Source organism: Schistocerca piceifrons, chromosome 2 (assembly GCF_021461385.2).
Source record: "Schistocerca piceifrons isolate TAMUIC-IGC-003096 chromosome 2, iqSchPice1.1, whole genome shotgun sequence".
Lineage (NCBI taxonomy): Eukaryota > Metazoa > Arthropoda > Insecta > Orthoptera > Acrididae > Schistocerca > Schistocerca piceifrons.
This window is the reverse complement of record NC_060139.1, coordinates 44459063-44483277: the sequence shown is the minus strand read 5'-3', so window position 1 is coordinate 44483277 and position 24215 is coordinate 44459063. Positions and strand designations below refer to the sequence as shown.

The following is a 24215-nucleotide window of genomic DNA, read 5'->3' as shown; positions in this document are numbered from 1 at the left end:
AGCTATGTCTGTGACCAAAGCCGTAGCAAGTTCGTAAAAAAGAAAGGTACCTGAGGAGACTAATTCCGATTCCAACATCTCTTTGAAGAGTGACAACAGCGTGGGTGATGCATATCGCAGGTTCAGTTGTAGTGACCATTCGAGTACATGTAGGTGAGGGAGATTATGCCTTGCCTAAATTTCGAGGAGGAAAGAGGAAGGTATACAGTTACATGTATGTCTACATTTACAAGAAGTGCTAGGAAATGAACTTGTAGTTATGGCTTTAGAGGCTGTGTACACGGACAAAATAGTTTATAAATTTTCGGATGTGTGTGAAATCTTATGGGACTTAACTGCTAAGGTCATCAGTCCCTAAGCTTACACACTACTTAACCTAAATTATCCTAAGGACAAACACACACACCCATGCCCGAGGGAGGACTCGAACCTCCGGCGGGACCAGCCGCACAGTCCATGACTGCAGCGCCTGAGACCGCTCGGCTAATCCCGCGCCGCGTAGTTTATAAATTAAATGAAAACGGGCATTTCTGTTACTAGTAAGAGAGACGTGAATGGGAAATTCTTCGTGTTCCTACTGGGATAGTAAATATCAATTAAGGAAGCTGCTTTGTGTTTGATGGCCCAGTATTCGTGAAAGAAAATAAGGCAGTAATTCTCTTTTGTGTATCTCTTATTTTTGTATCAGTGCAAGTATATGAAGCAAATTCGTTAACAGTTCCTCCTCTTTGCAGTTCATCTAAAGTACTATGAATAGTAAAAGGAAGTAAAGGTATTTTAGTTGTCCACTGTGACGTAAGTTTCATGATATAAATTTCCTACAAATAACCCCACATGAAAACACAGGAAAATCCCAATAACACATACCACCGTTCAGTGTGTTCTCTGTCTCATTGTTTAAGTTCCCAATCTTCCACATTCAGTGTACATAACAATATTGCACGTGTATCATATTTTGGACCAGCCGCATCACATTTAAGAATTTCAGCACAAGAAGTGATATACTGCTTTTATTGGGTTGTCTCATAAGCTTATTGGCTTTTCGTTACAGTGCGATCACAAAGAATGCTTGGGAACACCGCTCCCCACAGCACAGCTGCGACAGAGTGGTTGCCTGCCTGTATGCTTACACAGTTCACACACTGTGATGTGTACAGTATAGCTAAATAAGGCAGATCTATTTCGTAAACAAACTGTTTATTGTCTGCAGTATACACCATTATTGTCTACAACCTATTGACATTTCTCTGAAACCTTATAAATGCCATTCTTCCAAAATGTGGGGGTTTTCAAGTTGATGAACTCTTCGAGGTTCAGTCTGCAGTCCTCCAAGGAAAAAAGGCGTTTGCCATGCAGGAAATTCTGCAGGGATCGGAATAGATGAAAGTCGGAAGCGGCAGTGTTTGGCGAGGATGGCGGTTGGGGTCACATATCCCACTCAGAGTAACGCAGCCTTTGACAGGTCACTGTAGAGGTATGTGGTTTGGCGTTGTCGTTGTGAAATATGACACCGCGTCCCAGGTCTTGTCGATTCTCATCAATGGCTACCCTGAGCCGACCCAACTGCAAACAGTATTTCTCGAACGAAGTTCGCAATGCAGGTCGCCTTTGCAGTACCACAAGACGCATAGCATAACCTTTCTCCGACGCAGCGCTGGTTTAGGAACCAATAATGGTGGCTGTCCTGCCTTGTGCCACGATTTACTCTTCCGGGCATTGCTTTACACTTCTCATTTCCAGTTACCAGCCGTTCCATAATAGGAACATCCTGATTGCGTCTACATAAGCAGTCACGGATGGACCCATCGAATCAAATTCGCTTCACTCATTTCCTAAGGAGCACATACATCTCTAATATTTACGTAACACAGCTTCTTCAAGTTCCTGGCTACAGTAGCATGAGCGACACTGAAGTCCAGTATCAACACCCTCGTTGTCATACGTGGTTTGTTGACTATCGCGTCATTAAGCTGTTCCACGACCCTAACCGTTGGCCCTCCAGACCGAAGTTTGTCTGATACGGCAAGATTGACAGCCCAAAACAACTGAACTACTTTTGACTCGTTTAAATCGTTACTGCATCGTCCCCATGTACAGCACAAATCGTATGCTGGAATTGTGCGACGGTTATCCCCTTACGATAGTAAACCAGAATACCATGCCGGAAATGTTCCATCTTGCTTTCTATAGCTTGTAAACACACGTTCCATGCAACGCCAGGCACAAACACACACTGACATATCCAATAACGCTTCTGGCTGTTGACCTGCATGTCGTAGGGGCAATTAGGCAAACGTTTTCGGCCGGGAGGCTCGGCGGGTGCGGGATTTGTAGGCGCTATAGATGGAACGAGCAAGCCGAACTTACGAGTCAACCTAATATTTTTCCTGTCTACATTTGTAACTTTAAAGAATTAAATACAGTGACAGTTTGAAGCATCGTATAATCCCTACCATTTACAATATTTTCCTAACAGTTCCTTATTTTATACCAAAAATAAACTTACATTTTGAATTTTGGTAGCATATTTAGGTCCCCTTTCCCTAATAAGAATATGGAAAGACTCGGTGGATTTAATGGGAGATGGAAGGCAATTTTTATCTCTGTTCTGCCAATGTTATTTTACCCTTTGAATAGGTACACTTTTCAAAAGAACTAAGTAAAAACAATGAAATTTTTTCTGCACATATATGACATATATGCCTCAATTTAAAAGTAAAATGAATATAATGCCTCTTATGGTTTTGAAGAAAAAAGAATTTATTATTTCACAAGTAAAATTTAACTTTTTTGTACATTAATTATTATAAAACAGTTTCTGGTTGTTTGGTGGTTCTCAGTTTACTTGTAACAACTTATTACCATCCACAGTACAAATTTACCAAATTTCATGTTTCTAACCCCATTAGTTTATCAAATAATGGTACCTGAAAGTAAAAAAATGTAGTTTTGAGAAAAATCCATTTAAAGTTTAATATTGCAATTCTAGTATAGTTATTGATGAGAATTACTTACCACTAATATTTTCCTGCATCATACTGAGCATCATCTGAATCATGCTGATCTTCTTTTCTTCCCTTGGTCCCTCTTCTTCTCTGTCTGGCTTCTTTTGTGAATTTTAAATTAGCAGTACCTGCTTTGCGCATTCTCTCTTTATCTATTTGCACCAAGGATTTTGCAGCATTTCCACTAGATTTTATGCCCAAAAATTATAAAACATCCAGTTTTCTAATTACACTATCAGTGAAGCACAAAATAGCATCATAAACACCAAATTGGAGGGTTGTAACCTGAACAAATACAGTTTTCGGTAACTGGTTCCAAATGACAGAATTCACACATTCATTTAAATATTGGGTTTTCCCATGAAAACATTTCTTCAACAAGGTATCTTTACAAAGGCCTCTAAATATGGGCTTAATTTCATTTATTACTGATGCAGGTAAAGAATGTTTGTGGTCATATCTGTCACTTCTCCTGTACTTGCATCAAGTGTTCAGATCATTCGGACGAAGAGCGTGCACTGGAGTTTCATTTGTGGAAAGCTTATGGAAAAAGATAGCCCATGCAGCTTTTTTCATGTTTTCTAAATTCCCTACATTTCTTCTTATGGCCAAGCCGAGGATACCAAGTTTGAGGCATTACCTCTCACCAGGACAAAGCAGTGACCGACGACCTGCACTTAATCATCGAGAGGAGCGACGTTCGCGTAAAGTTGCGAGTGCTAACAGACTAGTATATCGATAGTACATACACGATAGGAAACACTGAAGCGATAAAACAATGCAAGCATGAAATAATATACAAGGAGTTGGCGGAGAAAGGAAGGCGTGTCATTTATATGCCAGATTGCACAGAGCGTCAGGAAAACCATCATATCTCACGAACAAATTGTCGTATTTACATAAAACAAAAACTGTTTCACGGAGGAAAGACCAGGCATTTCGAATATGCTAAAATCTAAAAATCGGATATTTGAAGCCCACTTGCCTTCCGTCTCCACTTAAAATGATCTTTTAAATCTCTGTGTTTCTTCAGGAGATTGAGTGAGAAATAATAATTCATAGAACAAGGCCAAAAGTTTTATCATTTGGTGCAGTATTGTTGCAGAAAGAAACAAGATGACAAAAAATAAAAATACAAGGCACAAATTTTGAACCTGCCTATTTACTACGTGTATAGCAAATCCTAAGCCTGGATGAGATGTCAAGGAATGTTCTTATTACAAAACGGTCGACAGAACCTCTCTACACTACTGGGGCTTACTTCGCCAGTCGGAAAACCAATGGCTAGAATATTTGTATATATGAAGATGGTATCTGTTCTTTCGGACATGTCGGAAAGAACAGATACCATCTGTGACCATGCAGGTCATAAGAATGAAATTACAGTGGAATGAATACCTTTAGCTGCATACAGGAGTTGATATAAGCCAACGGGGACAGTTGAAAATCTGTGTCCCGGCTGGGTCTCGAACTCGGGATCTCCTGCTTACAGAGCAGACGGTCTATCCATCTGAGGCACTGAGGACACATAGAACAATGCGACTGCATGGACTTATCTCTGGCACGCCTCGCGTGAGACCCACATTCGCAACTTATCGTCCCGCATTATATTCATAGTGCCCCTGCCCATCATACTCATTACTCGCGGCCTTATTGCCGATTCCCGTAGGAGTTCGGCCACTGTTTGTGCATCCTCACAGAAGAAGATTGTCAAATGGCCGGTGAGCCTTAACTGTATATATGTATGAAGATGGCATCTGTTCTTTTGGACATGTCCTCGGTGGCTCAGATGGATAGAGCGTTTCCCATGTAAGCAGGAGATCCCGGGTTCGAGTCCCAGTCGGGGCACGCATTTTCAACTGACCCCGTTAACTTACATCAACGCCTGTATGCAGCTGAGGGTATTCATTTCACTGCAAAATATTTGTGGTCGGAAACGCAACGTTAACGTCAGGGGGCGTAAAGCCCACGACACCGTGGCACACATGTCAGCCTGCTCTTGTGTTGTGTGTCCGCAGTGGAGAAGGTGGAGTCATGCAGTAGCCGGCCTCACGACCCCGTCTGCGATACCGAGGGCGAGGAGCACCCCAACCTGTGCTTCCTGCTGCACTACTGGAAGGCGCTCGCCTACCGCGGGCCCTGCCTCGTGAGTCTCTCTCTCTCTCTCTCTGTGCGTTAATGTTGTCAGCTTACGTATCATGTCAAGTACTCTGCAATATTTTCTTGTGTGTTCCTTGTCTGTACAAAGTGTTTCAAAAAGGTTCAACCGACTTCACATGACCGTATCTGTTACGTGAATGAAAACAGAAACCTGGGGTGAATATTAACTTGAGCGCAGGAGTGCTATGTTTATATTTTCAAAATATCCACCAGATTCCACACTGATAAATCGTTACGTTTCACATACGTACAAACTTGGGATACTTCGTTCACTTAAAATTAGAATAATTACTTGCCTTTCATCAACGTTCGCTATTCTCCCTAGTGGATGTACGAGAAACACCCAGACATTAATGTTTTGCGAGAATGACGGAACTGCTTCATTCACTGGAGCTGTTATGTACCTTCACTGTTTACACAAATCTGTCGGAGAAGGCGACATGTAAACTAGTTTCATCACAAGCCCCTCATGTAAAATAAATACATGAATAAAAATAAACACATACTGTGCGATCAGGTGACCTTGGAAACAGTGGAACAATCCGAAGTCGTACGTCTCTTACAACCGATAAATCAGTAAGGCAGCTCGCTGTTAAGAAAAACTCTTACTGTACATGAAACAAAAATTCTCGCAATTGTAAGAAAAGTAGAAATAAATAAAAAACCAGGCTCCACAATTTTCAGGTTAAAATGTAAATGTCGTGTGACAAGGGCGTCCCGTCGGGTAGACCGTTCGCCGGGTGCAAGTCTTATTGCTATAACCAGATTTTCCGCGAAAAAGAACGAGCCGTCAACCTGTTCTCGGGAAACGGAGTAAAACACATGAAGCTCGACTGCCATGTGTATCTTATATTCTTACGTTGCGGCGATTCATATTCCCGGTTGAATGAAACCTGAAAGATAATTTTTATCTTCCATCTTCATGTCCAGAAACCATTCACTAATTGTTTGTGACCGCTATGATAGTCTGAAACACAAATATTGCCTCAAAACACGTCAGATAGACATATGAATAACGGCTGATTCTCCGTTGACCTGTAGACGGCTGTTGGGTGGGTTGGGTTGTTTGGGGGAAGAGACCAAACAGTGGGGTCATCGGTCTCATCGGATTAGGAAAGGAAGTCGGCCGTGCCCTTTCAAAGGAACCATCCCAGCACTTGCCTGGAGTGATTTAGGGAAATCACGGAAAACCTAAATCAGGATGGCCGGACACGGGATTGTAGACGGCTGTGAACTAATGCAAAATTCTGTGGAATCTTGAACTAATATCCGTGGACGACTTTCGGATTCCCCATTACATAAGAACTCAGTATCTTCAAAATACTTGCGCCACTGAGCTAATTACGCTAGGGAACCATTATCGTCAAAAGCATGAACTAACAACTTATAAGTGATGCCAAGATGAACTTCAATTTCGATGCGTAAATTACAATATACTTCAAGTTTGTGTCATCATTCATGAAGAAGATACAGTCTTTTCGAATAGGATGAATGTTTCCTGGACACCCAGTGGTGTAATAGCTGACTGCACATCGTAAGAGGTTCCAATTAATGTCATTAGACTCATGTAACCCACTTCATAGTTTCATAACCAGCTCGACAGAACACGTTACTTTCGTGTAATTATTATTTTTTTTTTTTTGATGCATTTAGGCTCAACGTTCTGCGCTTATTAAGTTGTGATGGCTATTGCACACCTGTGGAAACACACTTCTATAGTTGTGCTATTACCATCCGGATAGGAGAACACTGGATAAAAATCGAGCGCACGATAGGTGCCAACAACATAATTATGACTTTATTCATAACTCACGTTTTACGTCAGTTATTTAATGATGAACTTTGTTAGGCCGTTCGTAGGTAATCATATTAATTAAATTTATTAATCATGAGATAAAAGTGCACAATGTACGCACATGCAGTTCGTTATTGAAGACGGGAGAGGGATGACTCACTAGTAAAAACAGTAATTAAGTTAGTTATTGACTACCTCAATCGAAAATATCTTCACTGTAACCTCTGTCGAAAGGAAGACGTGTTTCAGTAGGATAATTCAGAAATAAGGTTCATATTCGGTATGACGTTGCATCTATAGAAATTCAGACGTAGTACTAACCGTCTCGTTCGCCCAATGGGGGACAAATCAAACGCTTATAGAAAATAACGGATATAGTTGATGTAACTGCCCTTATTATTATATTTTAAATCTACACACATTCGTGTGATAGTTGTTTCTTCTCTGTGTCTATGAGTCTTCCCGCAAACATGTCACATAATTTACTAACTGATGTTTTCTGCACAGTCGTAAGGGACCACTAAGCGCCTACGCATGACAATAGACTAACCGTTTTCTGTCCACGTGTCGCACTTCAAGACCTTACCTGTTGCTCAGGGAGAAAAAAGCACTAATGCTTTGCTCACCACATGTACTAGGAGGAACTAACCAACCTGAAAACATACTACTACTAATAGCTATAATTACTAGTCTGCAAACGACGTAAATAGTGATCCAATGTTGTTCAGTAAACGTCCTCAGTCCCCAATAGATATATCTGCTGTTATATACTTCAGGAAAAGTGACTAGCGATAGTTCTACAATATCAAATTATTTAGATAGCAGTGTCAGTTTCTTTAAGTAGCTGTATCACACAATATATTACAACTCTTGGTTGATGTACAGTTCAAATTCAAGACTTTGTTTTGTCTTCGTTGGTACCACACGTGGCTCAAAAACAGTCATAAATACCGAAAGTGGTCATCGACATCAGGAGAACTCCAGAAGTATATTATCTTCGGAAAAGGCGCCTATATGAATACTTTTATGGAGGGAAAATCGTAATTCACTCTAGTCTGGAATGTACAAAATGCTGATGTTTATAAAAAATTATGCATACTGCTCGATAATTAGTAACTACAAATCAGTATGATCTATGATGAGCTTCTCACATCAAAAATCAAATTTTTCTTCTATTTGTCATATTTATTTAGATAAAATACAAAAACAAGAACAGATGCTGTAGGAAAAACAAAAAAATGGTTCAAATGGCTCTGAGCACTATGGGACTTAATATCGATGGTCATCAGTCCCCTAGAACTTAGAACTACTTAAACCTAACTAACCTAAGGACAGCACACAACACCCAGTCATCACGAGGCAGGGAAAATCCCTGACTCCGCCGGGAATCGAATCCGGGAACCCGGGCGTGGGAAGCAAGAACGCTACCGCACGACCACGAGCTGCGGACTGTAGCAAAAACAACTATCTTCAAAATTTACTATCGAAGACTCGGTAATACAGGAAAACTGCAGATGAAAGTTGATGTGTCGACAGAAGTGCCGACACAGTGTTATTTTGAGGGGGCCGATAGGCACGCTATCTAACGCAGACGGGCGTGAATTCTGGAACAGGATAACTATTGAATGGTAGCAAGAAAAGTACGTAGCTGCTTTATACTTAACTTTAATGACTCCTTGTGATACATCTCTCTTGACTATACAAATGCGACTCGTAATATACATGCACTGTTACAATTGGCGCCTTGGCAGGTCGTAGCCATGGACTTAGCAGAAGGCTGTTCTAACTGACTCTCGGCAAATTTGAGGAATGCTTCGTCCGTATTATCGCTAGCAATGTCGTCGTACAAGTGGGGCGAGTGCTCTATCGTATATCGAGGCCTGCCTTGTGGTGGCGCTAGGTCTGCGATCACACAGTGGCGACACGCGGGTCCGACATGTACTAAATGGACCGCGGCCGATTTAAGCTACCACCTAGCAAGTGTGGTGTCTGGCGGTGACACCACATTCCTCCCCCGCAAATCGGCGAACGGTCGTGTTATAAGGCTTCCGCCCGCCGTGGGGAGGACCCCATGTTGACGTATGCGATGAGGTGGGGAGCCTAACAACAGGCGAGGCTGTGCCACCCGCACTCGGCCATTCGGTCCGAGGGGATCTAGGAAACGCCTGAAAACCCAGTCCAGGGTGCACGTCAACATGCGGTGTATGCGCCCGTAAAGAAACGGGAGGGGCCGAAGGGTCGACCTCCATTGCGTCGGGATACCCGACGCGCGATGACGTCATGTGGTCCGGAGCGGGCAAGAGTTCCATGGCGGAGGACGGCTGGTCACGGGAAGCGATCGGCGGCGCGTCGCCATGGGGCAAAATGGAAGGCATCGTCGGTAACACCTGGGGATGAGGCGAGCCAGTAGATGGGTCCCCAGGGCGCTGACCGGACGGCACCGTCGCTGAAAGCAGACGGGGAGCGGCAGAACCCGTGCGACGACAGAGGCGCAGCTGATTGAGATGCCGACGCACCTCACCAGAGGCCCCCAAAACCAAATACATCGCGCGGCCGATGCAGCGAAGAATGCGCCCTGCGAGCCAACGCCGTGAACCTCGATAGTTGCGATAAAATACAACGTCGCCTGGAGCAAAAGCAGGAGTCTGCCGCTGCACAGGAACCTGATGCGGCGGATGCAGCAAAGACATCGGGGTTCGATGAGGACGACCGTGGAGCAACTCAGCCGGCGAGCGACCATCTCGGGGCTGAGAGCGATACGAAGACAAAAAGAGCAACAACGCGTCCTCCCGAGAATGCGACTCTTTCAACTTCAACATCGGTGACTTGAAAGTCCGGACCAATCGTTCAGCGGCACCGTTTGACTGAGGCGAAAACGGCGCGGATGTCAGATGTTGAATACCATTGGCCTGGCAGAATGACTGAAATTGTGCGGACATGAATTGTGGGCCATTGACGGAAACAATAGTCTGCGGAAGACCTTCAATGCAAAAGATAGCAGACAACGCTTGGATGGTGGCGGAGGACGTCGTGGAAGACATCCGGACAACAAAAGGAAAATTACTGAAGGCATCGACCAGAACCAACCATCGAGCATTCCAGAATGGACGAGCAAAATCGATGTTCAAGCGTTGCCAAGGAGAAGTGGCTTTTGGCCACGCAAAGACTTGCCGCGGCGGCGCGGATTGTTGTTCGGCACACGCCATGCAAGAAGAACACATATTCGTAATCTCAGCATCGATTCCGAACCAAGTACAGTGCTGACGAGCAAGTTGTTTCGTTCGCACTATACCTCAATGTCCTTGGTGAAGAAGCCGTAAGACAGAGGACTGTAACGAACGTGGGACCACGACTCTGGACTGATCATTATCAGAACGCAAAAACAAAACACCACGTCGTACTAAAAGTCTCTCCCTATGAGCAAAAAATCTGCGAACCAACGGATCCTCGATCCGAGACTTTGACAAAGGCCATTGCGTAGCAACAAAACGCAAAACGGTAGCAAGGACAGGGTCAGCAGCTGTGGCTGTAGCTACACGACGAAAATCAATCGGAAACGATTCGACCACTTCATCGGTTTCCGAATCAATGAACATGCAAGCAAGTTCGGAAGAATCGAATGCTTTATCCTCAGCAACAGGCAAACGGGACAACGCATCGGCGTTTCCGTGCTTAGCAGTGGACCGATACAAGATATCGTAGCGGTACTGCGAGAGGAAAATAGACCAGCGAATGAATTTCTGCGCTGTACGTGGAGGTACAGGCTTGTTCGGATGAAAAAGCGATGTCAAAGGTTTGTGGTCTGTGATGATGGTAAAGTGACGACCATACAAGAAATCATGGAACTTAGTAACACCAAACACGAGAGCCAAAGCTTCTTTCTCTATCTGTGAGTAATTTCTTTGCGCAGACGAGAGCAATTTTGACGCAAAGGCAATAGGGTGATCATGCGATCCAACTTTGTACGCAAGCACAGCACCGATCCCGAAATCCGATGCATCTACCATCAACAAAAGGGGTTTCCGGGGATCGAAAGGCGTAAGGCAAGCATTAGAAAGCAACGCCGATTGCAACTGGCGAAAGGCGCGTTCGCATTCCGTCGTCCAGAGAAACGGAACCTCTGTACTGCGTAAGCGATGAAGCGGAGCTGAAAGGCAAGAGGCACTGCGCACATTCACTCACACCTTGTGATTCTAGATCGTTTAACGTTCCGGCGACCTCATCACGCAATGCGTGGGGAACATTTCGCGCACTGAAAAATGTCGGTTGCGCGGTTACTTTCAGTTCCAAATGTGCTTCATTGTTTTTAGCGCAACCTAAGCCCGGTGCAAAAATGTCTGCAAATTCTTCACATAAGCGAGAAACACTGTCTGAAGGCACAGTTTGATTCGCTGATAGGACCTGATTTACAATAGACATGTTAAACAACTGAAATAAATCTAAGCCAAACAAGTTCACTGCGGTAGAAGAACGAAGAACGTAAAACGACACAAGTTTTGTTTGTCCCTTGTATGTTGCAAGAAGAGTGCACTGTCCTAACACAGGTATATTCTGTCCTGAATAACTTTTTAACGGAACATTTGCGGCACGCAATGGAGGTTTGCCCAGTTGTTTGTACGTGTCGTGATTGAGCAATGAAACTGCAGCTCCGGTATCGAGCTGGAATGGTATCACTGTGCCTTCAAAGTCTAAGTCCACAAAAAGTTTATTGTCCTGCTGACAAGAGCGACTGTTTTGTGCAATTTGAACAGACACTGGTACAGAATCACTTGCTAATTGACGTGATGTCCGGCGACGTCGACGCACAGTTTTTGTGGGACGAACACAGTCACTGTTAGAGAAAGTGTCACTGGACGAAGTGGAATTAACGACATGAATGTCCATGGGCGAAGGTCCACGAGCCTGAGTGTCCTTGGTTCGAGTCCGGCGCGAAGCAAAGGGCCTGGAATGATTGTGATTGTCTGATCTGAGCTTTTTCTGGCAAACACTTTGAACATGTCCTTTCCTAGTGCAGAAAAAGCAAATAGCTTGGCGTGACGGGCAATGTTCACGCGAATGTCTAGTAGCACACCGCGGGCATGATTTCACTGCATTTGTGTGCTGGTGCGGCACACGTGGCTTAGAGCGCGGCGGCAGCTGTGTCGAAGTGCGCGAGGCCCGGTTACCGGGCCGCGCAGCGCGTCCAGCGGGCCGGTTAATGTTACACACGGCTGGCGAAGTTTCAAAAGATTCCTGAGCACAGTCAAGTGTGTCTTGTCTATCTAATATGTCCATCACTTGTTGAAGGGAGGGATTAACTAGTTTCAAAATTTGCTCCCGTATGCGAACATCAGAAACGTTCTGTGCAATTGCATCACGCACCATTGTATCTGAATAAGAAAGGCCACAGTCACATTCAAAGGCACAGTCCCTAGTAAGTCCTTGCAATGTTGCTACCCACTCCCTATTAGTTTGACCGGCCGTACGTTTTGTACGAAAGAACGTATACCTTTTTGCAACCACATTAACTGTTTCTTTGAAATAGGCATCTAAAGCAGACAAAATCTCATCGTAGGACAGAGTTGCTACGTCGCGTCGGGGAAACAATTTCACTATCACACGGTAGGTGGACACACCGACACAAGAAAGCAAAAACGGCTGCCGCTCATTACCTTGAATTCTGTAGGCGGCTAGGTGAAAGCCGAACTGTCGGGACCATTCCGTCCAGGACTCGTGGTTTTGATTAAACTGGCGAAACTGCGGTGCAACGGCATGTTGTGGCTGCGGTAGCGGTGAAGCGGCGGCTGCCGCATCAGTTTGAATGGCACGTTGACCCTGGACGAGCTGTCCAAGGGCATCCAATAACGCCTGCGTCTGCTGATTCTGCAAGCGATAAAATTCGGACAGTACATCTGGCGAAGCCATTACACAAATAAATGTAAGCAATCAGAAAGAACACTTGAAATCGTCGCCAAATGATGTGTCGACAGAAGTGCCGACAAAGTGTTATTTTGAGGGGGCCGATAGGCACGCTATCTAACGCAGACGGGCCTGAATTCTGGAACAGGATAACTATTGAATGGTAGCAAGAAAAGTACGTAGCTGCTTTATACTTAACTTTAATGACTCCTTGTGATACATCTCTCTTGACTATACAAATGCGACTCGTAATATACATGCACTGTTACAATTGGCGCCTTGCTAGGTCGTAGCCATGGACTTAGCAGAAGGCTATTCTAACTGACTCTCGGCAAATGAGAGGAATGCTTCGTCCGTATTGTCGCTAGCAATGTCGTCGTTCAACTGGGGCGAGTGCTCTATCGTATATCGAGACCTGCCTTGTGGTGGCGCTAGGTCTGCGATCACACAGTGGCGACACGCTGGTCCGACATGTACTAAATGGACCGCGGCCGATTTAAGCTACCACCTAGCAAGTGTGGTGTCTGGCGGTGACACCACAAAAGTAATTAGTATTTCATGCCTTCTTTCCATAGGGATGCAGAAACTGCAGTTGAACTGTACTTTCAAATGTAATTAAGTTTTGGAGAACTTTGTGACGGTAAACTGTAATTTCACCAACATATCTGGTACCTTCCGTAAAAAGCAAAACATTGAAGTTCTTCTTGATTTCAGAAAACTTATCAGTGACTCCGTTGTTCCCGTAGACGGTTAGATAGTGTATGTCTGGTGAAATACTTTGGAATCATTGCAGGTTGACTACTTTTATATTGTGCTTCGGTGGATATGAATCTAGAGCGGTGGTATCAACGTATCACCAATGAGATTTATGTAATTTGAATAGCTTAATTGCAAACAGCTACGGAGAGTGGGACTCATTTAACACAACTATATTTACCTACAGCACCAGTAAAACATAATGAAATTTGATTTCTGATGTAACTTCAAAAAAATGGTTCAAATGGCTCTGAGCACTATGGGACTTAACATCTTAGGTCATCAGTCCCCTAGAACTTAGAACTACTTAAACCTCACTAACCTAAGGACATCACATACATCCATGCCCGAGGCAGGATTCGAACTTGCGACCGTAGCAGTCCCGCGGTTCCGGACTGAAGCGCCTAGAACCGCATGGTCACCACGGCCGGCTCTGATGTAACTAACACATTATAAAATATAATGCTTTTTACTTACCAGCTATCAAGCAATACCCATTACCTTTTTTGTAAATTTCGGAATTTGGTACAGTTCACCCTAGAATGAATTACGATTTTTCTTACTTCTCTGCTGGACGACAAGAAGCACGTCACCACGGTGGAGTAGTGCCAGTGTAGTTTCAGAAACAACCACAAGAAGGAGTCCAAGTTAAGAACACTCAACCTCGTGGGAATGGAACAGAGAACACGTTCCAGCAGAGCCTCGGCTGCGACGCTCGCTGGAACTCTGGCTGCAGGCTCGCTGAAGATTGCCGCATAAGCTCAGCAGGGCAGGTTATATCATGCGGGGTAGGGGAAAAGGGGGGGGGATATGCGCTTACTCCACGCGATTGACTGCTTCCGGCCGCGATGTCGATCTGCTTGTTAATTGGATCGCCAGACGAGATGATGTCATCCAACATTTGATATACTTCTGAGCGGAGTTTGTAAAAGTGTCCTCTGCGGAAAGCCACCGATGTCTGCCGTGGTACGTGGTTGCGCCTGCGATGTAGGCCACTGGTGAAGCCATGATGTGTGGTGGGATGTCGTGCGGCAGGTGCCAGGAAACGTTGCCCTCTCCATCCATAAAAGTAATCGTATGGGCACCTGTTCCAATTTTAATTTCGTTCTGGAGTTGCCCTGTTATGGAGAAACACTTGTGGTGTTTATGATCGTCTTTTAGTCATGGTGGCATCCAAGGAGACAGTATAAAGCCTTGAAATGTACTTACATCAAATAAAAGTAAAAATAAATTATGTGATGCAGCTGCGTGGAACTGAGTTTATTACTCGAAGAAAGCAATATTTATAAATAACTTGAATACATAGTATTTACAGTAATTGGTGTAGCTATCGACAAAGCAAGCCATCCATGTGGCCCAGCAGGGATCTATCTTGGTCTGTTGAGTAGGCGCAGCCACATTTCAGTTTGAAGTAGTGCTCGTTGTTTATTCTTATGTCACAGAGACGGCTTGCTATTAATTCACACAAATTTATTGATAATCACAGAATGCCGAGTGTAGTGGCATTCAAGCGTCTACTCGAAAGGCGAAAAATAATCAAAATGCACATAATTGATATCCCGTTAACAAAATCGATATATATGTATATATATTAATATGCAACAATTTCTTTTGGTATTGTGCACAATACGAGAAAACACCAATTCTGAGAAAACCTGAAAGGTTTTGTCACATGCAGCTGCAGTTCCAGGCTAGCAAGGGAACTCCAAAAAAGTAGTTATGTTTTTGGGATTTCATTTCAAAAGATGCCACAGTAGTCATCATGTGCGAATGGGACGATGTAGTTTCTAAAAAGGCGTTTTAAATTAGATTTGTACCAAAAACTGAGACGTCTAAATTCGAGTGGCCAGTTGATTATTCTGACGAACTCGAGTTCATTGTGAACTTACGTTTTCAAGGTACGTTCGTGGATATTGTCAAACAAAGGTGTCGGCCAGTTTAGTTGCTGTGCCAAACATTACCTAGACGTATAGACCTTCAGCATGTTACAGGGAATGCTGACACTGTCTCCCTGTTTGTCGGACGTAAACATGGTGGTAGTGCCGTCTTGGTCTGGCCTTCAGTTCGGCTTTGCCAGCTAAAGGCAGAGCCCGATGTGTGACATTGTCCAAGCGCCGATGCTCGGTACTCGCCTTTCCCGCATCGTGTCGATTTTTCGTGTCACATTAAGGTAATCGAATATTTGTCAACACGTGCTCGTGAAAGCTATCCACACATGAGCTTCTTTCTCAAGTGTACTTGAGCGAGTAATCTTTCATCAACCTAATTATTCGTAATTGTACTAACTCTTGTAGGGACATAACAGACATACCTATAAATGAGACTGGGTGATTGAATTTTATTCATTTGTATTTCATCGAATATTATTTTCTCTCATTGATAAATTTTTGTCTTTTTAAATCATCATTCACTACTTATGACTTCAATAATTCATTTTTATCATTTATCTTACCTTATCACTCATAATCTAGTATCTCTTTACCTACAGCTGCGCTTGTGGTTGTGTTTGTCACATAAATTTCACACATCCCGTTCTCCCCTCTCTCTGTCTATCTTCTCCTGCCTCCCTCCCAGTCCACCTCCTCTTCCCGCCCCCGCCCCCCTCCTCGCTCCATTTGTCATCTCCTCCTCCCCGTCGTTCTCTAATTTCCTCTTCCTCCTTTTCTGCCCTTCTCCTCCTCCCTCCCCCACCCCCTTTCTGCCTGACCACCTTCTTGACCCCCTCTTTCAGTGCATTTCCCGCGTCGCCCTGTTTTTCATTCACGCCCCGATGAGAGGTGGTTCTTCACCACACAGCACTTCTTTCAAGATTGTAAGTGGTGTTGGTAGTGTACCAAGTTTGGCTGACATTGATCCAGATGTGGAAATGGTAGACATACAAACATACATGAGTTTAAACACACACACACTAACACAGTGCGATATATATGCAGGTTGGTCCATTGATCGTGACCCGGCCTAATACTCACGAAATAAGCGTCAAACGAAGAAACTACAAAGGACGAAACTTGTCTGGCTTGAAGGGGGAAACCAGATGGCGCTATGGTTGGCCCGCTAGGTGGCGCTGCCATAGGTCAAACGGATATCAACTGCGTTTTTTAAAATAGGAACCCCCATTTTTATTACATATTCGAGTAGTGCGTAAAGAAATATGAATGTTTGAGTTGGACCACTTTTTTCGCTTTGTGATAGATGACGCTGTAATAGTCACAAACATATGGCTCACAATTTTAGATGAACAGTTGGTAACAGGTAGGTTTTTTTTAAATTAAAATACAGAACGTAGGTACGTTTGAACATTTTATTTCAGTTGTTCCAATGTGATACATGTACCTTCGTGAACTTATCATTTCTGAGATCGCATGCTGTTACAGCGCGATTACCTGTAAATACCACATTAATGCAATAAATGCTCAAAATGATGTCCGTCAACATCAATGCATTTTGCAATACGTGTAACGATATTCCTCTCAACAGCGAGTAGTTCACCTTCCGTAATGTTCGAACATGCATCGACAATGCGCTGACACATGTTTTCAGGCCTTGTCGATGGATCACGATGGCAAATATACTTCAACTTTCCCCACAAAAAGAAATCCGGGGACGTCAGATGCGGTGAACGTGCGGGCCATGGTATGGTGCTTCGACGACCAATCCACCTGTCATGAAATATGCTATTCAATACCGCTTCAACCGCACGTGAGCTATGTGCCGGACCTCCAACATGATGGAAGTACATCGCTATTCTGTCATGCAGTGAAAAATCTTGTAGTAACATCGATAGAACATTACGTAGGAAATCAGCATACCTTGAACCATTTAGACTGCCATCGATAAAATGGGGCCCAATTGTCCTTCCTCCCATAATGCCGTACCATATATTAACCCATCAAGTTTGCTGATGTTCCAATTGTCGCATCCATCGTGGATTTTCCGTTGCCCAACAGTGCATATTATACCCGTTTACGTTACCGCTGTTGGTGAATTACACTTCGTCGCTAAATAGAACGCGTGCAATAAATCTGTCATCGTCCAGTAATTTCTCTTGTGCCCAGTGGCAGAACTGTACACGACGTTCAAAGTCGTCGCCATGCAATTCCTGGTGCATAGAAATATGGCACGGGTGCAATCGATGTTGATGTAGCATTCTCAACACCGACGTTTTTGAGATTCGCGATTCTCGCGCAATTTGTGTGCTACTCATATGCGGATTAGCCGCGACAGCAGCTAAAACACCTACTTGAGCATCATCATTTGTTGCAGGTCGTGGTTGACGTTCACATGTGGCTGAACAGTTCCTGTTTCCTTAAATAACGTAACTATCCGGCGAACGGTCCGGACACTGGGAATATGTCGTCCAGGATACCGAGCAGCATACGTAACACACGCCCGTTGGACATTTTGATCACAATAGCCATACATCAACATGGTATCGACCTTTCCCGCAATTGGTAAACGGTCCATTTTAACACGGATAATGTATCACGAAGCAAATACCGTCCGCACGTGATACCACGTACTTATACGTTTGTGACTATTACAGAGCCATCTATCACAAAGCGAAAAACGTGGTCCATCTAAAACATTCATATTTCTTTACGTACTACACGAATATGTAATAAAAATGGGGATTGCTATTTTAAAAAAACGCCGTTGATATCCGTTTTACCTATGGCAGCGCCATCTAGCCGACCAACCATAGCGCCATCTGGTTTCCCCATTCAAGCTAGACGAGTTTCGTTCTTTGTAGTTTTTTCTTTTGATGCTTATTTCATGAGTTATTTGGCCCGGTCACTATATATATACATATATATATATATATATATATATATATATATATATATATATATATATATATATATATGGTGTGTAGTGGGGAGGAGATCCCTTTTCTGTTCGACTCAGCCATGCACCGAGGAAGGAAATGTTGTCGGCATCCCTCGGCACAATTACTAATGTAAATTTAGTCTGATCGAACAACTGTTATGAAGTAATAAAGAACAGTATTTCCATGACCCATTTACTATATTCATTATTAAAGTAATTAAAATTTTCATTACATCCTCTCCAGAGGTATGCAAATTCGTCGCTCGGTTCTCTTAGTCAGCTAATAACTTTTTGCATCTATATCTACGATAAAAATTACAGCGAAATTCTCAACTACATATAAAAAGTAAATGAAACAACAAAGCCGAATTTACATACTAGGTTATGAACAGAAATTTATTTTTTGCTGATTGATGCTCAGGTTTCTCACTTTTAATAGAGTGACAAAATCCACCGTCTTCTTCTATTCAGTTTTCTCTTGTTTCTTAACTTAATGCTACGTGAGAGCACTACAGAAACAGCTGCACTAATTACTAGTTTCGAATCACTTTCCATTTCGTACATGTAGTGAACCGTGAGTTTTTTTTAACCCAAAGCGACTATATAAGAGGCCACGTGGATCGAAGAGAGTGCCTTCTAGCGGATAGTCCTCGACACAACGGTGAGGAATCTCGCGTATTTGCCATTCGGAGACCATTCACTTTGTGCTGTCACATGTCTGTCGCCACTTTAACCGTATGCCAACGTATTTAAACACTGTACTGGTAGCTGTGAAATCACACTGAACAAAAATCATTTCGTACGGTAGTTTTAGATATCAGCTGGCACGATTGTTGGGTATGGTAGACCTTTAAACACTCTTGTGAATGTAAATCACTCGGCGACTAAAGCTTATCATTTATGCAATTGGGTTGGTCACAGTGTGTTTGACCAACTGCTGTTTACGAAAAGCTAGAGCAACTCCGAGTCCGTAATGAGCACACGTCGCTTCACTTAGCCAGCCCACAGAACACTGTGCGCCGAGAGGTCACAGGTGGGAACCCCGCGTGTTGCAGAAGAGCTGCTCGCTGTCGGGCGCCGTGTGCGGCGCGGACGGCGTGACGTACCGCTCCGAGTGCGAGGCGCTGGCAGCGCGCGTGCCCCTCGACTACGCGGGCCGCTGCTCCGGCTGCCGGGACCCGCGCAGGTGTCCGCCACTGGCCAGGCAGGGCTGCCAACCGCTGCGGCCGCCCGGCGCCTGCTGCCCTGTCTGCGCCGGAGCCCTCATCCTCCTCTACAGCCGCAAACAGGTCTCTTTCTCTCTCATTTCCCCTTACTGTCCGACACTGCGATACCAGATTCGATACAATGTCTAATTTCGATATGAATACCTAAATTTTTAACGCTGCCTCAGCCATATCGACATGAAAGTATCGGTAAGACAGTATCGCAGGCAGGGTATTAATTATATATATTTTTAACTTTGAGGTTCGCCCATGACATTGTAATTCTGTCAGAGATAGCAAAGGACTTGGAAGAGCAGTTGAACAGAATGGACAGTGTCTTGAAAGGATGATTGATGTAAGATGAACATCAACAAAAGAAAAACGACGATAATGGAATGTAGTTGAATTAATTCGAGTGATGCTGAGGGAATTAGATTAGCAAATGAGACACTTAACGCAGTGAAGGAGTTTTGCTATTTGGGGAGCAAAATAACTGATGATGGTCGAAGTAGAGAGGATATAAAACGTAGACTGGCAATGGCAAGGAAAGTGTTTCGGAAGAAGAGAAAGTTGTTAACATCGAGTACAGATGTGTCAGGAAGTCGTTTCTTAACGTATTTGTGTGGAGTGTAGCCATGTATGGAAGTGAAACATGGACGATAAATAGTTTGGACAAGAAGAGAATAGAAGCTTTCGAAATGTGGTGCTACAGAAGAATGCTGAAGATTAGATGGGTAGATCACATAACTAATGAGAAGGTATTGAATAGAATTGGGGAGAAGAGGAGTTTGTGGCACAACTTAGAAGGGACCGGTTGGTAGGACATGCTCTGAGGCATCAAGGGATCACAAATTTAGCATTGGAGGGCAGCGTGGAGGGTAAAAATCGTAGAGTGAGACCAAGATATGAATACACTAAGCACATTCAGAAGGATTAGGTTGCAGTAGGTACTGGGAGATGAAGAAGCTTGCACAGGATAGAGTAGCATGGAGAGTCTCAGAACTGAAGACCACAACAACAACATATTTTAAACTTTTCTTGAACACAAAATGAGGGTTACTCAGGATACAAGGCGAACTTTAGAAATTATATGTTTTCACTAACCAACTTCAGTATAAAATCAATTACGAAAGAAGCAAGTGAAATTGCGAATTGCAGCCCCATAAAATATTGCTTATCACGCTTTTCATGCGACGTCCAGCACTGACTGGAAATGACAGTTTCTTTCTTGCTACAAACAAAATACTTTTGCAGGTTGCACTGTATGTGCTCATTCAATAGAATGGTTCCAAACCAGTATAGTGCCATGTTTCGTTTAATTACGTGTATTAATATTGTCATTGGAACACGAAGAATGACTAGCATTCTAGCAGCGACAGAGTGGCGCTTCTGTATTAGTTTCGGTTGCAAATACGTTCTCCGGGCTATTATTAGCCACCCCTTTAAAAGAGCATATTGGCCGCATGAGAGCGTTGTAGATGACATGTAACTAGTACCACTCCGCACTCCTGACGTGGCACTGAAGTGGTCTGAATTTCGGGTTCTACGAAATCAGCGCAGTAAGATGGTTCAACATAGAGGCGACACAGAATGACAGCACGTAGCTTTCGTTTTTGGAAGTACTTGTAATCACACATTGAAAAAAAAAATATTGCCTCATTTGTTCCTGTATCAAGGGAGACTGTCTAGTGTGCGTACATGGAGTGGAGTCCCACGAGCAGCCGCGTAATACGGTTTACAACGAGATGACAAAAGTCGTCGGATAACTCCTTCTAGCAAGTCGGACCTCCTTTGGCCTCCCATTGTGCAGAGAGTCGACGTCGCATGGACTCAACAAGTCGTTCCGAAGTCTCCTGCAGAAATATTGAGCCATGCTTCCTCTATAGCCGTCCATAATTGCGAAAGCGTAGCGAGTGCAGGATTTTGTGCATGAAATGACCTCTTGATTATGTCGGACGATCACTGCGGCCAAATAAGTCATCCACAAAAATTCCATCGTTGTTTGGTGCAAATGGTCTCAGAATAGCCGAATATAACCATTTCTAGTCGAAGATCTGTTCAGGTGGACCAGAGGACCCATTCCGCTCCATGTAAGCACAGCCAACATCACTATGTAGCCACCGCCAGCTTACAAAGCGCCTTATTGACAACTTGGGTCCATACCTTCGTTGGGTCTGCACCACACCCGAATCGTACCATCGGGTCTTAGCAACTGAAATCGGGATTCATCTGACCGTGGCACTGTTTTCCAGTCGTATAAAGTCCAACCAATATGGTCACGAGCCCGAGAGATGCGTTGCAGGTGACGTCGTGCTTTTAGAAAAGGCACAAGGGTCGGTTGTCTGCTGCCGTAAAGCTAAATTTCGCCTCATTGTCGTAACGGATACGTCGGTCTACAGCCCACATTTTTGACGCTATTTCAAGCAACTGATTAACTCCTCATGACAGGGGTTCACAGTCAAGTTGAAATTTTGAAGGACATCATATTTTCTGTTGACAAAAATAGATTTTCTCACCGCAGATACACAGTAATCAGACGAGTGTGAAGCTATGTATACCGTGAAATGATGGTAATTACGTGAAATGTTACCAATGTTAACATCATTCACGTAAATCGCTACAAATCAATGTTCTAGCAAACAGTTTACAAGTAAACAAGACTGCAAAGGCAGTCACCACTTGGGAATGTACTTTCGCGCCAACGGCCTTAGTTTACTGTACTTCTACAGTGAAAAGGACTATTTTTGACGGTGATGTGTACATGTCGGAGGATTTTAAAATCTAAAATGTGCTGAAGAACAATCTTTCGCAGCACCACTTGAAAATGGCCCAAAGGCCGAAACTGCAACTGTGAAATAAATAATTTCTCTAGACACTGGCGAGTATGATGTCATTTTAAAAAATTCAAGCTGTGGTGGTTGTCTGTTAACGACGACAACTCTACGCAAACGCCAGAGTATTCCGCGGCCAAAGTTTGTTAGTAAATGAAATGCGCAGCGGGAATAGCAATAAACAAAAAGAAAGTACCGTAGTGGAGAAAAGGGGAGCACTAACCTGTCTACCGAGAAAATGTCAGAAAATAGCGCTGAGTTCATAGTGGACAAGCTGTTGCTAGGTGAAAGTGGCTGATTAGTTTTTGTTGTATCGTAATTTCTAGTTATATTTATTGGTATTTTCTGTGTGGTAATGTGAAGTTGAACTCATTATTACAGAAACAATTAAGCTCGTCTTTAGTTTTGTAAGTAATATCGCAGCTCTTGGAAAGTGATCAGTAATGGAAAAGTTAGTCTGAAATGCAACATTAAACTGCGTACTGCAACGCTCATGGCGAGAGAACAGTCTGCTCTGTTAAATTTAAGACAACTGCCCAGTTAACAATGATATAAGCAGTCTGACTGAGAGAAAAATGTGAAATATAAATAACTACAAAAATTCCCTACCTGAAAAGTATGTCACTGTTGAAATCTTAATTGCATCACATGTAAATTATAAATGGCCTATCTGTTTGCACAGTGAATTAATGCTGTGCTTCCGCTATTTACCAACTACTGTGGCTGCCTATGCTATGCTAGTTAAGAAATAAACATTCAAAATACTAGCGACGCGATGTGCAATGCATGCTTTAAACTATAGAGGCATCCACAAAATTTCTGTGCTAATAAATCTCATTACTGCAGTGATTATTGTCAATTAAATTTATGCCACTGAGAAACTCGGGAAAGCAAAATTTTATATGTGAAACTTGAAATAAAGAGGCGAATGTTGAAATGAATGAACAATAAAGTAACTGTATTAACAAAACTTTAAATCACTAAGACAAAATATTTTAACACTTGAAATATTAAAAATTCACTTTAATGATGAAACAACCTGAACAAATCCTCTTTACTTTCTTACAAACAAATATGATATCCACCTTTGAAAAACAAATCTGTGAATGACGCATTTTTACATTATTATAAGAAAAACTCAAATTCTAGATCCCTGACCGAATTAATTACTACACTTTTATGTCTCGGAAAATGCGTTACTACAGTACCTTTTTAAGTCCTCTGACTGAATTTACAAAATATCTACCCATAAACGAAGAAAATTATTTCTGGCACACAGCATAACCTAAAAGGATCTTACTCCATCACAAGATACAACCCTCCTCCCCCCCCCCCCTCTCTCTCTCTCTCTCTCCTCCCTCCAAGTTTGCACTCCATCACGAGAAAAGGTTCTACTAAGTCTCTCGCAGCGCAACCTCTTTGGCAGAGATGTTGCCCACTATAACAAAGACGCTATTGAAGCTTTATTTTTCTGCGTGACAGCCAAAATACTAACAACATTACAATTTTCTGTATTAAACAAAACCCTTATAGTATTACCAACTCAAAGGTGTTCGCTAGCTCAACAAATGAAAAAATGGCAGCAGCAGTTCCCGAAGAGATTGTAAGGGTCAAGAGGCCCAATACTTGGAAGGATTACGATGATGATGACGATGATGATAATGATAATGAGGAGGATAACGTTCATAAAATTTAGTTGAAACGAAGTTTATTTGAAAACATAACAGCACAGATCTTT

At 43.3% G+C, this 24215-nt stretch overlaps 1 protein-coding gene across 1 annotated transcript in view; it reads left to right on the top strand.

The window, feature by feature from the left end:
• Positions 1–24215, top strand: part of LOC124775137 (reversion-inducing cysteine-rich protein with Kazal motifs-like) — a 370434-nt gene that overhangs the window by 333456 nt on the left and 12763 nt on the right. The window contains exons 13-14 of the mRNA XM_047249977.1: positions 5024–5151; positions 19497–19730. Of these exons, the coding sequence (XP_047105933.1) occupies positions 5024–5151; positions 19497–19730 (362 nt within the window). The remainder of the gene's footprint in view (positions 1–5023; positions 5152–19496; positions 19731–24215) is intronic.